At 40.0% G+C, this 15,837-nt stretch overlaps 1 protein-coding gene, 1 non-coding gene and 1 pseudogene across 5 annotated transcripts in view; 2 read left to right on the top strand and 1 right to left on the bottom strand.

The window, feature by feature from the left end:
* The window catches only part of PTPRZ1 (protein tyrosine phosphatase receptor type Z1), a 197,352-nt gene extending 192,161 nt beyond the window's left edge, over window positions 1–5,191 (bottom strand). For 2 of the 4 annotated variants that reach the window (XM_053609318.1, XM_053609319.1), the window contains exon 1: window positions 4,828–5,191. In XM_053609318.1, coding sequence (XP_053465293.1) covers window positions 4,828–4,885 — 58 coding nt within the window. In that variant the 5' untranslated portion in view covers window positions 4,886–5,191. The remainder of the gene's footprint in view (window positions 1–4,827) is intronic. The other 2 variants (XM_053609321.1, XM_053609322.1) reach the window with 1 other exon arrangement.
* A 3,338-nt stretch (window positions 5,192–8,529) lies between these two features.
* LOC128598665 (S-phase kinase-associated protein 1-like) lies at window positions 8,530–9,030 on the top strand (annotated as a pseudogene).
* Window positions 9,031–9,297: 267 nt separating this feature from the next.
* LOC128560652 (small nucleolar RNA U13) lies at window positions 9,298–9,401 on the top strand. The gene has a single exon (XR_008373121.1). It is a non-coding gene; the product is annotated as a small nucleolar RNA U13 (small nucleolar RNA).
* Window positions 9,402–15,837: the final 6,436 nt, after the last annotated feature.

Raw genomic sequence — 15,837 nt, 5'->3', positions numbered from 1 at the left:
ACATAGACTACTGAGCACTTGAAATGGGTTTGATATGAATGAGGAAGTAAATTATTTTATTTTATTTTAAAACATTTTAAATTTAATAGTCACATCTGCCTAGTGGCTATGGTATCAGCACAGCTCCACAATAGAAATGTTTTAGGATTGAGCAATATGATACACATTTTTTAATGGCTATGGGGTATATTACACTTGTCTCTGAAGAATTGCAAAAATACGCAAAAGCACAATTTTCATTTGTAACCTGCAGTTCCTGCATGGAATTGCTTCCAATAAGACAATAAAAGTTAAATACAATTTAAATTACGATGAAGTTGGCTCTGATTTTACCTTTGGCATTCTTGATGGAGTGGAAAGCATTTTAACATATTTGAGAGTTAACATATTCAACACATTAAGAGATGTTTGGAAAAGACTGCTATTCTCAACTAGTTGTGATGAATAAAATATCTTAAAAGTGAGATTTAAAGGTTTTCATTGTGGGACAGATTCAGATTAACTGGATTGAACAAGATGAGTGTCAGAACACTGCTGAATTATTAGTGTCTAACATATTGTCTAAGACAAGTCAGGCACTCGTCTAAAAATTTTATGAATGAGCAGCTCAAGTAGGTATGGATGGAACTGTTCCATATCTGGATAACAATGGTCGCTACATGACCCTGTGCATTTGTTGAAACTTCCAAGAGAGTATAAGTAGGAAAGGTGTGTTACAAACTTTTTTTTAAAGAACAAAAAGGTAATATGGGAGTATATGGAAAAAATTATGAAGGGGATTGAAAGAAAACACATGAGATTCTGAAATGTACCATCACATCCCATAGAAGGAAACTAGCAAACTCCAAACTGATCTCCTGGGAATAAAACGAAAAGCCTCTGTATCAGGAGTCAGAAAGAACATATAGGCTGAAACAGCCTGTGCAATGTTAGGTAGGTTATTGGACTTCTCTGAACCCATGTTTCCTGATGTGTAAAAGGTATAAAATGAAAACAATGACACCAAAGCGTTTGGGGGAAAATGAAATCAGAAGATGTAATAAAATCTTGGTAATAAACACGTGTGTTGATGGTACCTAGAAATAAAACACAAGAACATCGTCTTAATCGAGTCCTTTTTTTTTTTTTTTTTTTTTTTTGTAGAGACAGAGTCTCACTTTATGGCCCTTGGTAGAGTGCTGTGGCCTCACACAGCTCATGGCAACCTCCAACTCCTGGGCTTAAGCGATTCTCTTGCCTCAGCCTCCCAAGTAGCTGGGACTACAGGCGCCTGCCACAACGCCCGGCTATTTTTTGGTTGCAGTTTGGCCGGGGCTGGGTCTGAACCCGTCACCCTCAATACATGGGGCCGGCGCCTTACCAACTGAGCCACAGGCGCCGCTAATCGAGTCCTTCTTTTGAGGTCCTCTGGTCCTGACTGAGGGAGTTCAATTTCCATGCTATAGTCTGAGCAGTGGGCAAATTGCCGGTTGGCAAATTGCTGGTCAGACATTACTTAAATCTTCTTAAAGTAAAGGGAATGGGGAAATGCAGATTATGCTTCCAGAAAAACCTGAATTTTTGCCAGAAGCAAAATTCCCACACATGAAATTTTAAGCAAGATCTTAAATCTCTAGTGCAGACATGAGAGCAGAAATGAATTCATCAATGAAATGATGTATCCTGGCAAACTTCCCTGAGTGCAAACAACCACAATCTGCATAAAAAGGGGAGAGAAACGAAATAAAGAAAACTGCTACCCTACAAATCAAGGTAATTAATTTTCTGAATGGAGAATGTTATTATTTGGGAAGAAAAGCATGAATATTTTCTATTTGAGGCTGCAATTTGTTTTTAGAGGACAAACAGACCAAACTCAGTCACAACATAACTGAATTCCACTGACTTCATAGCCAGGATAAATTAAGAAATGAATGATTGAAAAGTAGTTTGGTGTAATTTGTAGTTAATGTAGACCTTAAAGCAGTAAGACATGACTAAAAAGTTCAGCATCTGATTCATTACATATTTAATACTTACACATTTGAACTTTGTGTATCTTGAAGTGCTGTAACTCTCTTAATTGAAAGATCCTAAGTTCTCATTGATTGGAAGAAGCTATTCCTTAAAAGCTCTTAAAACACCTACCTCTCCTCTATGACTCAAAGTTAAGCCTCCTTACAGTAAAGCCTCTGCAGTTTTCCCCATCAGATATACCTGTTCAGTGTCTGGCAAGAAAAGATTAAAGTCCATATACATGGATAAATTTTCTGTTTGGAGGGATATTTGAAAGAAGCAATTGGTCTATATTCCTGGTTCAAAACATCAGGACATTTTGGGCTCAGAAAGTGATGTGATCCTGATCTCTAAGACTTTCTGAATTGCTACTAAAGAACACCTAAGTGAACTCTACAACTGACGCCTGGGAAATGGTGAGAGCCGCAGCTTAATGCTCAAGTTGTATTGAGCTGTCATCTTGTACAGTGAATGTCAGTTGGTGGGCAGACATATGACATTATGACAACCTATTGTACATGTCACGTCCCAAGGACATAAAATGAGGAATAAACACATTCAAAAACACCGAAATTGGTTTTGAGGGAAAAATAGTTAAAGTGGAGGCAGAAATTTTCATCTGTAGATAATGTGCCTCAGCTATTCAAATTATGCTACCCCCAAATCAAGACATTCCTGCCATCTGAAGTTGCCAGTGGCTCTATATCAGCCTGTTGGCAAGAATGTAAAAGGAAAAGAGCTTTGTCAAAATGGTAAGTGATACAAAAGCAAGTTCCCTTCAGGTCTGAAGACAAAATAAAACAAACAAAAAATCCACAACACAGTTTGAGTTTCATTACGGTATTAAATTCAAATTGTTACATAAACTTGTGATAGTCTTAAACAATAAATTCAATTATTTATGCTTACATTTTATATTATCAAAAAGTTAAAGAAAATTTCCAGTTAAAAGGCTAAAAATAATGCTTTACTGGGAAAAACCTTTGCAAAAGTGGTATATTCATTTAATGGAATATCACTCAGCCACAAACAGTGATGAAGTACGGATAAATCCCATCACATGGATGAGCCATGTTATGCCAAAGGAAAAAACACATGTTGCATGATTCTATTTCTGTAAAATGTCCACAATAGGCAAATTTATAGACACAAACTTGCTAGAAGCCTGGGGTCATGGGAATGGGAAATGCCTATTAATGAGCAAGGGGTCATTTTGGGGGGGGGTAATTTAAATGTTTTAGAGTAATATAATGGTAATGGCAGCACAGTTTTATGAATATACTAAAAACCACTGAAATGTACACTTAAAAAGATGAATTGCATAATATGTGAATATTATCTCAATATTTTAAAAGAAAAAGATTCACAGGGTACTCTGGCAACTGTGGCTTTCATGACATTCAAAGCAAAATTCTCTGGTTTCCTTCCCTACTAATGTAAGACTTACTTAAATAATTGTTAAAAGTACCAAGATGACCTGGCTTTGTTGATAAAATAGACCCATAACAGAAGTGTAAATTCAACAGGTGTATGTTTGATGGCTACAGCACTTTTCGAAAATGTCTTCCCATCCCCAGAATCAGCTGGGAGGTTTTGGAGTCAGCCCGTACCAAAGATGCCGCCAACTGTGTGTGTATCACACCATCCCTGAGCACTTTCATAAAGCTTTTAGAATTTAAACCACGTTCCTGCATATAGTGGGGCTGTGGGCAATTATGACCATATTTGCAATGTAAGTTTCATTAGTTAGAGCTTGAAAACGATTTTCTGCTTGTAAATGTTACTTTGCCAAAAGCAGCACCATCTATTGGACGAAAATGTAGATTCAACATGTATTCTCTTCTGAGCCATCTAAAATTTAAAACTTGGGCTCATCTGATTGAAAAGAGTTAAATGTATGTACTAACAAACTGAGGCACAACGTTATGTAACTTTCAGGTTACAGAAATCTACTATAGTCCACCCTTATGGAAAAGCTTCATAAAGGAAAAAAATAAAATGCAAAAATCCAATCTTATAATTCTTCTGGAAGATGATAGGAAAACTTGAATCTGCACCCCAGGTATATGCTCAAACTGGCAATTCCAGAATGCAAGTTCAGTTTTTACCGTGCAGCCTGGACAGTGGTGGATGAAAGATGAATCCATGAGTAAACAGATGGACCCGCAGCTCCTGTGACTTCGGCGGCAGTGGCAGTGTGCAGGTAGGTTCTGACTGAACTTGTTTTTTTTTTTTTTTTAAGTAACTGCCCGGACTTGAATGTGACTAAATTCAAAGTACTAAAAAACACTGAAAAGTCAGGTTGGTGCTTGTTCCTGTTACTACCTTTCAAGGGTGTGTGTGTGTGTGTGTGTGTGTGTGTGTGTGTGTGTGTACCGGGCACGTGTTTTCACTTAAGCCCATGATACCTGTAGCATGAAAACGAACAGCAGCAATCCAGTACAGTATGTAGCCCCACACCACAGTTGCATTTCGTAACATTTATTTATCTTCGGTCTGTACATCTACAAGGCCATTTCCACACTTTGCAAAAGAGAAGAAAGCAGGGACCCAGCAACCCAGCTCGTCTCTCCCAGCGTCCGGACCGCGCGACCCCGCGGGCAGAGGGAGGGTGGCGACCCCGCGAGGTGGGGAGGAGGCGCGAATTTCCCACACAGTTGACATCCCGCGCCACTACCGACACCGTAGGAGCCGTGCGAACCGAGGTGACCGTCCCTCTTTCCTCCTTGTTAGATGGCGGCGGCGGCGGCAGCAAGTAGCGAATCCGCGGAGATCCCCCACCCGCGCCCCACCGATCCCGGGGTGAAACCCCACCGCGGCCCGGTCACTCACCCAGGCGGCAAACACACAGCAGCTGGACGCAGGCGAGGAAGCGCCGTAGGAGGGGCATTTCCAGAGGTCCGGGGCCCCGGCTGCGCGGCTCCTCGGCTTCTCAGGGTGGAGAGAGGGGGCGCCAAGGAAATGCTCTTCTTTAATCCTCCAGTTGTAGAGAGGTGAGATCGCGAGCGTGTGTGTGCGTGTGGTGAGAGAAAGAGAGGAGTGAGAAGGGAGAAGCACGAGAGCGACTGAGAGCGATCGAGGGGACGCGCGCGGGGCGGGAGCCGGGCAGCCTGCAGCCGAGGCGCCGGTCTGCGGCGCGCGGAGTTGTCTGCCTCGCCGGCTGCCGCGGCCGCCTTCTGAGCGCGCCGAGTGCCGGGCGCGCGCTCCGGCCGGGCTGTGCGCGCCGCGGCGCCGGGGCTGGGGGGGTGAGGGGTGCGGGGCCCCGACGCAGGACCGCGCGGCGGGGAGCGCGCGGCGGCCCCGGGGTCGCGCGGGGGGTGCAGGGGCGCGGCTGTCGCTCGGCCTCCGGGTCCCAGCGTAGCAGTTCACATACCGACGCTCCTCCCTCTGTCTCCTGCTAGTGGTTTAGCTGCCCTGGAGTTAGTGGAACCCGCTGGGGTTTAGAATCTTCCCTGAGAAAATGTCTCTGCATCACTTTGGAAGAGAAAAGAAGGCCGTTCGCCCCTCGCCATTGTCACGCACAGCCAGAGGTTGACCCGGGAGTGTTTTTCATTTAATTGTCGTCCTCCCTGAGGACGCGTAGTGGGTCCGAGCAGAGAGTGGTGGGGGCTCACGAGTTCGCGGGGTTCTCCTCTCCTTTTCTTTTGTTTTTCCAAATAACCAAACCAGTAGACCCCATTCCCTTTGAGGCAGTTGACTCCAAACATCCCCAGCCCTGATCATGACCAGTCCCATCCTGCCCCTTCCCTAGACCCCAAACTGTCCTGCTGTGCACAGCTGCGTGGGGGAACTTTCACCACTGCGGTGGTCCTGAGGACAGAACTACCCAAGTGCACGGCAATATTCTTTACTTGCTTGATTGAAGAGTATAAAATAACATATAATTCCAGCTCCTAGTACAATGGCAAAAAAAAAAAATCGGTGTTTCCTAAATGTTTGTTAAACCACTCGACCCCTCAAGGAAACAATGATAATGTAATGCTTTCATTCCGCAAGAGCCTGCCTATACCCACCCTGGAAAATTCGTGAGATTTTCGTTTATAACATACTCTGTATGTAGCTATTAGTACATTTTCCTTCTTATATGAGGCCCACTATGGAGCCTTTTAGGAGTCCCATCTAAGGCACAGAAAAGTCAAGTTCTAGAATTATCCTGGGTATTCTTAGTAACAATTTCATGTAGGCACCTGTACAGTGTATTCCCGTACCCTGTTTCAAAAAATAATATTCTAGCTTTAAAAAATTGAAAGGAAACTTCATGCATACAAAACTGGGTTATAAAAGTATTTCAAGTGTTACTACCAGTTCTCACTCATATCCACAGCCTCTGAACATTTACCTAACCGTGCAGTTTGCTGGTTATAATTATAGTTGTCTAGTAACAGATTTTGAAACTATTTAGGGATTATTAAGGAACACATGCCAATATTAATAAGTTGATCCTTGATTTTAGTCTTCCTGTGAATAGAAATAGAAATGTGTCAGGGATTATAAAGGGATTGACAGTTACTCTCCTGAGTTTTCACACAAGAGGAAAATGGAGGTGAACATATTGTAAACTGGAAATGCGCTGAGAGTTCAGAGGTGTTTATTTAATGTTGACTGGAGTAGAAAGGGAAGGTTTCCTAGAGATCTGTGATACACAAGAAGGACTAGCAGGAAAAAAAAAATGGACGTCAAAGGCAGTGGAGATAAGAGTGAAAGAAACAGATGTCCTATGTTATTTTTTTACAAAACCCTACAAGAATTAAATTTGAGCCGATTGAGTGTGGTTAGATAAAATGTAGCAGCACATACCTGAAATACAAGGCAAGGGGAGAATCACAAAAGAAACTTACAAGAACTTTAACTATTAGAGGAAGGTAGATTTGCTTAGAGGAGTGTGTGGTGTTCTAAGAGGTCCCAGTTATCCAGGATACCACACTAGCCTGCAAGAATAATCCAACAGGAACAATGACTGACCATCACTCTTAACTCTTTTCTTAGTGGGCCAGAAATTCACATCACTAGTCATTCTTTTGAGTTAGATCCCCCAAAATAGCACTTTTGAAAAAAAAAAAGTTTCTCCAGTAAATGGGAATGTGAATCTATAGTTTTTGCTAATTTGTTTCTCATAATTAAGATTACTATCATTTGTCTGGGCAGTCAGGAAAGTTACCTTGAGGGAGGAGTCATGTTGCTATTGAGGTTTGTATGAGGAACAGGATAGTAACCAGTTTTATGAGACTGAGTGACAGCTATGGAAAATAGACCTGAAGGACCAGCTGATGTGGTTGTGATAGTTCTCAGGGGTGATGACGGAGTGGGAGGTTGCGATTTTTGGAAAATAGGTCACTGAATCAGCCCAGGTATGAGAGAAAGGAAAACTTCATATTTTATGATTGTGTTGGGGTGATGAACATTTCTGAGACGTGTTAGCTGGTAAATATGCATCAGATATTGTGAGTTAAAGTTATAAACTTGTGACACTACATGCCTTTATTCAGAATCTGAGTGTGTGTGTGTGTGTGTAGAGAGAAAGAAAGAAAGAGGCGGAGAGACAGAGACAGCACATCAGTCTAAAGCGCTAACTTGGTGAACTAGATCCCTTCTCTTCTCATCTACGTACCACCACGGAGTATTTTGTAAATTCAAACTCGCATATAAACCCAAACTCTGAAAGTATTATCACTCTCAATAAGCATAATTTGCCATTTATATAAAAGTTTTAAACAACTATAAAAGAAATGATTATATTAATTGGACCTACAAAGGTAAAGAGTGTTTCTGGAGGTAGATAATCATTACTTGATTGAGGATTTGACAAAAATTTCAAAGTTAAGAATTTTCATGGAGAGAACAAATTTGAGGTCCTTAAAAATTTATCCTTTACATTCATTCATTTATTCAGCACGTTTCTGTTGTGTGTTTGTTGTGTGTCATGCACTGCTTTAATATGAATTACTTTATCCCTGTCATAAAGGGACTTAAATTCTAATAGGAGAGAAAGACATTGCTACTAAAATGCCTCAGCATAGGATTGCCAGATAAAATAGAGGATGCCTAGTAAAATTTGCATTTCAGATAAATGATGAATAATTGTTTTTAGTACAGAGTAATTTTTAGTGTACTATGCTGCATTAAATTGAATGAATACATTTTTAGCATGATAAATTACAAAATAAATGCAATTTGGGGGACATGCTTATATTTTTTAAAATATATTATTTGTTTAAAATTAAAATTTAGCCCTGTGTTTTTATTTGCTAAATCTGGCAGTCTATTTTAGCGTGTCTGGAGATTGATGCCAGGGTAGGTCATTTGTGATAATGAAATGACTATAGTTTTCCACAAGTTTCCTACTCCACAAATCACCTCCAAAGTGTCCCAAACATGATACAGATAGATGTAAATGGGGAAAGGGGAATGTTTACTCTGCAGAATGTTGGACTCTTGAGTTCAGGCGGTAGCCTTGTCCTCTGCCTTTCTCTTACTGTGCTGACACCTCCCAGCTCTCATCAGCCTCTGGCTGGTCGTCCTTTCAGAGCAAATACTATGCCTTCCATTAAGTCGCAGAGTCTAATGGGGAGATATTTGAAGTTGATATGGAAATTGCTCTATAGTCTGTGACTATCAAGACCATATTGGAAGTCTCTGTTCATTAAGTACCTGTTGAATAAAGAAGTATGGCGTGGTCACTAACAAAGGGTGTGAAAGCTATCCAGGTATTCCTAAAAGGCAGGTTTGGGAATGAATGATGAAGGAGATGACAGAGGATGACCGTCCTCCCGAGGACAAGGAGAATGATGAAAAGTGAAGACGATATCCCTGTATTGGATCAAGAATTCCTGAAAATTGACCAAGGAATGCTTTTTGAACTTATTCTGGCTACCAACTATTTAGACATCAAATTTTTGCTTATTGTTACATGCAAGGCTATGGCCAGTATGATCAAGGAGAAAACAAGGAGATTCACAAGACCTTCACGTCAAAAATGACATTACCTAAGGAGAGGAAGCTCAGGTGTGCAGAGAGAACCAGTGTGAAGCGAAGTGAAAGGTTGTGCCTGACACTACAACACTGTAAGGATTGCTTCAAAAACTAGCTGCCCTGGTCTGTTTATTACCATTAATATTGGAAACGCAGTAGACAAATGAAGCGGCAGATCCATCGTATGAGCAGAATTTGTTTTCATTGCCTGTGTACTTTAAGTACAGATACCAAACCTATGGCTGGTTTTCTTCTCACAAGATCAAAAATTTCCCTTTTCTTTACTCTGAATAAAACCGAACACTGGGTGATGCATAGAAAGTGACATTTTGGATCCTTTCGTAGTTCATAAGCATGATGATTGGGTTTTCATGCACATGGGTGAGATGTGCCTCCCACAAGTCTTGTCACGACGTGGGCATATTACCTGTGTGACATGAAAAAAAAAAAAGAAAGTGAGATTTTGGGCTTTCCCTTCTTTTTGCAAAGTGATTTTGGCTTCATTTATTGTCCAGTTAATGTTAGTGATTTTTTAAAAGTTGGCATTGTACATAAAACAACTTGAAAAAAGTAGTCTGAAATAGAATTAGCACAATATTAACTTATGAGTTGGAAAGTGGAAAAAGACTACTTGAAGTCAACGTTCTGAGTGGGGTTATTAGGATGTCTTCCAGCCTCCTGGAGTCAAGGAGGACCACTAGTAGTGATTAGCTCGTGTGTAGCAGGGCTCCCTTAATTGGATCTGAGGACTTTTAAAAAAAAATTTCTAATTCCCTTAGCTTTATATATATTGCCTAGACACTCAGTTACTATCCACTCGGGCTTTTTTTTGGGGGGGGGAAGAAATGTAACTAGACAGTTTTCCAGCTTTTTAATTTAAGAAAAAGACACTTACCAACAGTGTAAAAGTGTTCCCTTCTCTCCACATCCACATCAGCATCTATAGCTTTGAGAATTTGTGATGTGGGCTATTCTCACAGGGGTTAAGTAGTATATCAGGGTGGTTTTGATTTGCATTTCCCTGACAATCAGGGATGATGAGCATTATTTCAAATGTTTGTTAGCCATTCATCTGTCTTCATCAGAGAAAGTTCTGTTCATATCTCTTGCTCAGTGGTAGACAGGATTGTTGGATCATTTTTTGTTGATTAATTCGAGCTTTCTATAAATCAATACAGCTGTTTTTGAAGGCTGTACAGCCTTTCCCATTCTCAACATCCTCAACAAAGTTGTGCATGTGTTATAATTGCTTAACCTACATCAACACATCATTATTACCCAAAGTCCATAGTTTTTATTGGGATTCACTCATGGGTTTTAACAAAAGTATAATGACACGTCTCCACCATTATAATACCACAGAATAATGTTACTGTCCTAAAAGTTCTCTGTGCTTTGCTCATTATCCCCTCCTCCAACAGAACCCCAAACAACCGCTGATCTTTTACTATCTTCATAGTTTTTCCTTTTCCGTAATTGTCATATAGCTGGAATAGTACAATATGAAGCCTTTTCCTATCATTTTCTTTCACTTAGTAATATCCACATGCAAAGGCTTGCACCTCTAATCCTAGCACTCTGGAAAACCAAGTCAGGTGGATTGCTTGAGCTCAGGAGTTCGAGAGTAGCCTGAGCAAAGTGAAACCCCGTCTCTACTAAAAGTAGAAAAATTAGCAGAGTACTGTGGCAGGCGCCTGTGGCTCTAACTTCTCAGGAAGCTGAGGACAGAGGATGGCTTGAGCCCAAGAGTTTGAGGTGGCTGTGAGCTATGATGAAAACACAGCACTCAACTCAGGGTGATAGAGTGAGACTGTCTCAAAAAAAAAAAAAAAAGAAGATATATATGCGTGTGTGTGTGTGTCTGCGTGCACTCATTTAAGATTTTTCCACATCTTTTTTATGACTTGATAGCTCATTTCTTTTTAGTACTGAATTGTATTCCATTGTTTTGATGCACCAGCTTTTCTGTCCACTCAACTACTGAGGGATATGTTGGCTGCTTCTACTTTTGGCAGTTTTTTTTTTTTTTGTGGTTTTTGGCCGGGGCTGGGTTTGAACCCGCCACCTCCGGCATATGGGACCAGCGCCCTACTCCTTGAGCCACAGGCGCCGCCCAACTTTTGGCAGTTTTGAGTAAGGGTGTTGTAACCCTCTGCATACAAGTTTTCACATGGGCATAAATTGTGAACTCCCTTGGAGAAATATCGAAGACTGTGATTGGTGGATTAGTTTATTAAGAAACTGCCACAATGTCTTCTAAAGTGGCTTTTCCATTTTGCACCCCCATCAGCAATAAATGCAAGGCCCTGTTGCTCCATATCCTCACCAGCATTTGCTTTGTCAGGGTTTGGGATTTTGACTATTTTATTAAGTATGTTATAGTATTTTTTCATTGTTTTGATTTGCAGTTTGCTAATGACTTATGTCAAGCGTCTTTGCTTCTCTGCCATCTTCTTCTTTAATGAAGTGTCCATTCAGGTCTTTTGTCCAATTTTTTTAATCAGGTTTTTTGCTTTGATTTTAATTATTTAATTTTTTATTTTGAAAAATTTCTAACTTACTGAAAAATTTTAGAAATTTTGCACATAATTACTGGGCATCTTTTATGTATATTCTCCAATTATTAAATTTTTATCTTTATTATTCTCTCTACTTTGTTCTTTCTTCTCACTAAAACTCTATGTCTGTCTGTCTCTCTCTCTCTCTCTTTCTGTATCTATAAACCTGAAAAGACCTTCTCGGAAAACTAGTTGAACTGATCTCCCTTCTTCATGCCTTCTCAGACTCTTGTCCTTTGGTGGCTTCTTTATCTTAGCAAAGATACTTTTGTTGATTCTAGAATGTTTTATTCAAAGTCTGATTTATGGTCACTTAGAAGAAGAATTAGTGATCATTAGGAACTATCTTGGGCTATCTTGTTTCTTTAGGAAGGGTACTCTTGATTTTTTTCTTTACTTTTTTTTTTCTTTCTGTCTTTTTTTTTTTTGTGTGTGTGTGTGTGTGTGTGGTTTTTGGCAGTGCCTGGGTTTGAGCCCACCGCATATGGGACTGGCATCCTACCCCATTGAGTCACAGGTGCCACCACCCAGGTGCTCTTCATTTTGAATGTGTCCTTCCTTCTATCTCATGTTCCCTTTGTTTCTGGATTTTTTCCACTTGGATAAAAATTTTCACCTTCCTTCCTACAAAACATCCTGCCATTAGTCTTTTTATGCTTTAGTTCATGCTCAACACAAGGTTATCTTTCTAAACGAATGTCTAATATGGAGTTGTCCACCAGTAAATAGGAAGCAGCACTAGTGATCATTTTCAAAGACTCAAAAGTATTAGCCAAAATGAATTAATCAGTTTATATACTGGGAGCTTTCGTCTGAGAAGATTGTGTAAGTTAGCAGTGTGTTATATTATTAACTACTGGTTGTATTGAGCTAATCGTCCGTTGTCCTAAAATAAGTGTAAATTTTAGGATGGGAGAGATGACTTCTTCCACATCGTGCTGGTGATAAGCTAGCAAGGATATTTCTACAGCTGCACATGTCTTGCTCCCTTCTCCTAACCACTTCCCCACACCACCTCTATTATGCAACTTAACAGAAGAATCACATTTTTCTTTCTCCCAACACCCATGATCTGCACTCCATTATCCAATTAAGTTGTAAGGTAACATGTCCTCAAATTTTTATCACATTGCAAAGATCAACATGACCAAATTTAGGCTTATTGCAAACTTCATTTCTTTGCCATTTAAAGGTGAACACACACTCCTCCCTGTTATATCAGAGACAAATGTGGGATTTCATGTCTTCCTACCAACTTAATTTAAACATCAATATTTTCTAGCTTCTAAGCCTTTGAAAATGTTCAGAGGGGAGGAAGGGGGGAGGATGGACGGAAGGAGGGTGATTGGTGGGATTACACCTGCGGTGCATCTTACAAGTGTATATGCGAAAGTTGGTAAATGTAGAATATAAATGTCTTAACACAGTAACTAAGAAAATGCCAGGAAGGCTATGTTAACCAGTGTGATGAAAATGTGCCAAATTGTCTATAAAACCAGTGTATGGTGCCCCATGATCGTATTAATGTACACAGCTATGATTTAATAAAAAAAAAAGTTGGAAATAAAAAAAGAAAAGAAAATGTTCAGTATATTTTAGAATAGAAAGCAAAGGTATAAAATGAGTCTTGCAAATCTGAGAGTCAGCATGAGATGAGGCCATTGGAATGAACTGCTTTTTTTCGAAGGCATGCTGTTTCTTGCCTATCTCCAGTCAGAAATAATTCACAATCAGGCTAGATGATCAATTGTATCTTTGGCCATATTAAGAACCGTTCACCTTTATATTTAGACAAAATATTATCTCTCTATAACTTCCCTTTATTTGACTTAAGGAACCCAAGATAAATCTCTTCCGTCTACTTATAAAGAGATCTTCTGCTCTTCTCCAATCCTAGATAACGTGGTCTTTCTTCTCTTGGGAAATGCTAATTCTTTCACACTTGTTCTGAACTCAACCCTTCTGGAGCTGGTCACTCATCCACTCCTTCTATCTCCTTCTCCCTGTTTATTTTTTCATCAAGCTATTACAATCTTTTTGAAATACTTTCTCTCTTATTTCCATGTTTTATCATAATTATCATCTCAGATGCCTTTTCCTTCATCATTTTCTTGTAAGAGTAAATTAAAGTCCACTTCTTCATTTCTCTTAAAAACATGAAAATTAGGTTGTGTTTTTCTTACAAGTAGAGATATTTAAGGTAAATCATCACATTCGAATGGACTTGCATATGTGATGCACCAAAAATTAACATCTCATTGTTCTTCCAAAACTAGTGCTTTTGATAGTCCACAAAATTGAGAAGTTTTCTGAGTTTCTTCTTCTTCACCATCCCCATCTAATCAGTCACTGAATTTTACAGCTTATTCTTCAATACCATAGTATTTCTATCATCTTTTTATGTGATCAGTGGACCTGGCATATATTCAGTGCTTAATAAAAATTAAAATGTATAAACTGATTTATTGAAGTGCAGCTGCCCAACCAATACTAGCTACTTCTCTTGCATGTTTATAGCAAGTTTTTGTTTCTATCCATTCCAGGACCTTAGATCCTCAGGCTAAGGAGTCATCTGCTTTCTCTTGGCTTACTCACTGGCTTTTGATAGCAGACTTAGTTCAGAACCCATTTACCCTGACTTACCCTGTTCTTTTGAGCTTGTAATTCTTTATCTGGAAGCTTGGAATAGCAGGACAAGACCACCTCCAATTTTTTCCTAGCCTATTTTAACCTTATCTTCTTCTCTTCTTTCACAGTTAACTCTCCCCTCCACAATTCCGTTTAAGCAGAGGACAGCCAGATGCGAAGGTGTAAAACTTTTCTTGAAGTTTTCAGCAGCAGTTTTTGGCCTTTAGTTATTTTAAATCTTGAGAGTTAAGGAAAAAATCTATTCTGGGCTGAAAACCCTGACATTTGCCATTAACAATTTTCCCTAAGCATATCCTTTTCTTACACTATTTCTAGATAGCTTCTGCTGTCCTTTAGAATATGTCATAAAAACAGACCTGGAAGAGGTTTATAGGTCTGGAGGATTCTCTCATTGCTCTCATAAGAAAGGATAGGATTCAGACAGAAAATATACAATTGAGAACATAATGTAAACTGAGTTTCCCAAAAACTAATTGTCAGCCCCCTACTTTATCTCTATCATAATAGTGAATACAGCCACACCTACTTGGCATCTATTGGGTGCCAGTTACTGTTCTAATCCTCACAGAAAACTTAAGATGAAGGTATTATTATCATCTCCCCAGTCTCACAGGAAAAAAAAGAGGCAGAATAATTATTTAAACTCACACAAATCTTCAGTGACAGACTATGGGTGTGAATCCAGGTAATCCGCTACTGTATTTGGCACACTTAATCATTAATCTTCACTGCATCTCCCTGAGGACATCTAGGAGATTCCACACCAACTAATTGCTTGCCAAACTCAAACCAGGAAATTTGTGCTTACTTTGCTTTCCTGATACAGCATGAATTTTACAAAGCTTAGTCAATGGCAAATGCCAGTAACATGAACAGTCTTTGATGCAAGAAATAAACACCATTCCAGGAATTCAAATGTGCTGTCTCCCCAAATAAGATTATTGTGTGCCTAAGATAAATTTATGGCTTGTGTTTCTCTTCATTTAGCCAGTTGTGATATTTTGGAATACAATCCCTAAGATGATTTGGGAAGCCAGTATAGGAGAGTGGAGCAGAAGGAGATATTACCTCCCAGGGAGGGGAGGGGTGATGCAGGCTCTCTCCAAATTCTTACCTCCTGTGTGACACTAGGGACAGAGAGCAAACAAAATGCACGTAGGAAACCAGGTGAGTTGAAGGTTTTCAGCTTTATTTGACAAATCCTTCCTTTAAAATTCAAATACAATTACCCTGAGAGGTCAATGAAGACGATGCCGACGTTCCAGCCGTAGTCCCTCTGTCTGAATATGATGCGGTAGAAATGGAGAAAATGGAAGCATAGCAAGCCCAAAATAGTGCGGAGAAGCCGGAGCAGACAGCAACTGTTGATGTATCCGAGGAGCTCAGTACGAGGCTGATTCACACAGTGGCTATGGCTGCTGTTGATGGGACCAGGGCAGCTACCAGTGTTGAAGAGAGGTCTCCTTCCTGGATATCTGCTTCCGTGACCGAACCTGCCGAACAAGAAGAAGAAGGTGAAGCCACACCATTAACTGGGGAGGTGCTTGAAAGAGAAGTGATTGCAGAAGAAACCTCCATGGTTTCCACATCTGTGCCAGAGAACAGAGATGCCTGTGACAACTCGTTCATCAGGTGCAGGTAACTTCTGAAGCTGTGACAGCTGCAG

This window comes from Nycticebus coucang, chromosome 11 (assembly GCF_027406575.1).
Source record: "Nycticebus coucang isolate mNycCou1 chromosome 11, mNycCou1.pri, whole genome shotgun sequence".
Lineage (NCBI taxonomy): Eukaryota > Metazoa > Chordata > Mammalia > Primates > Lorisidae > Nycticebus > Nycticebus coucang.
The sequence above is the reverse complement of the archived record's forward strand: the minus strand, read 5'-3'. Positions and strand labels throughout refer to the sequence as shown.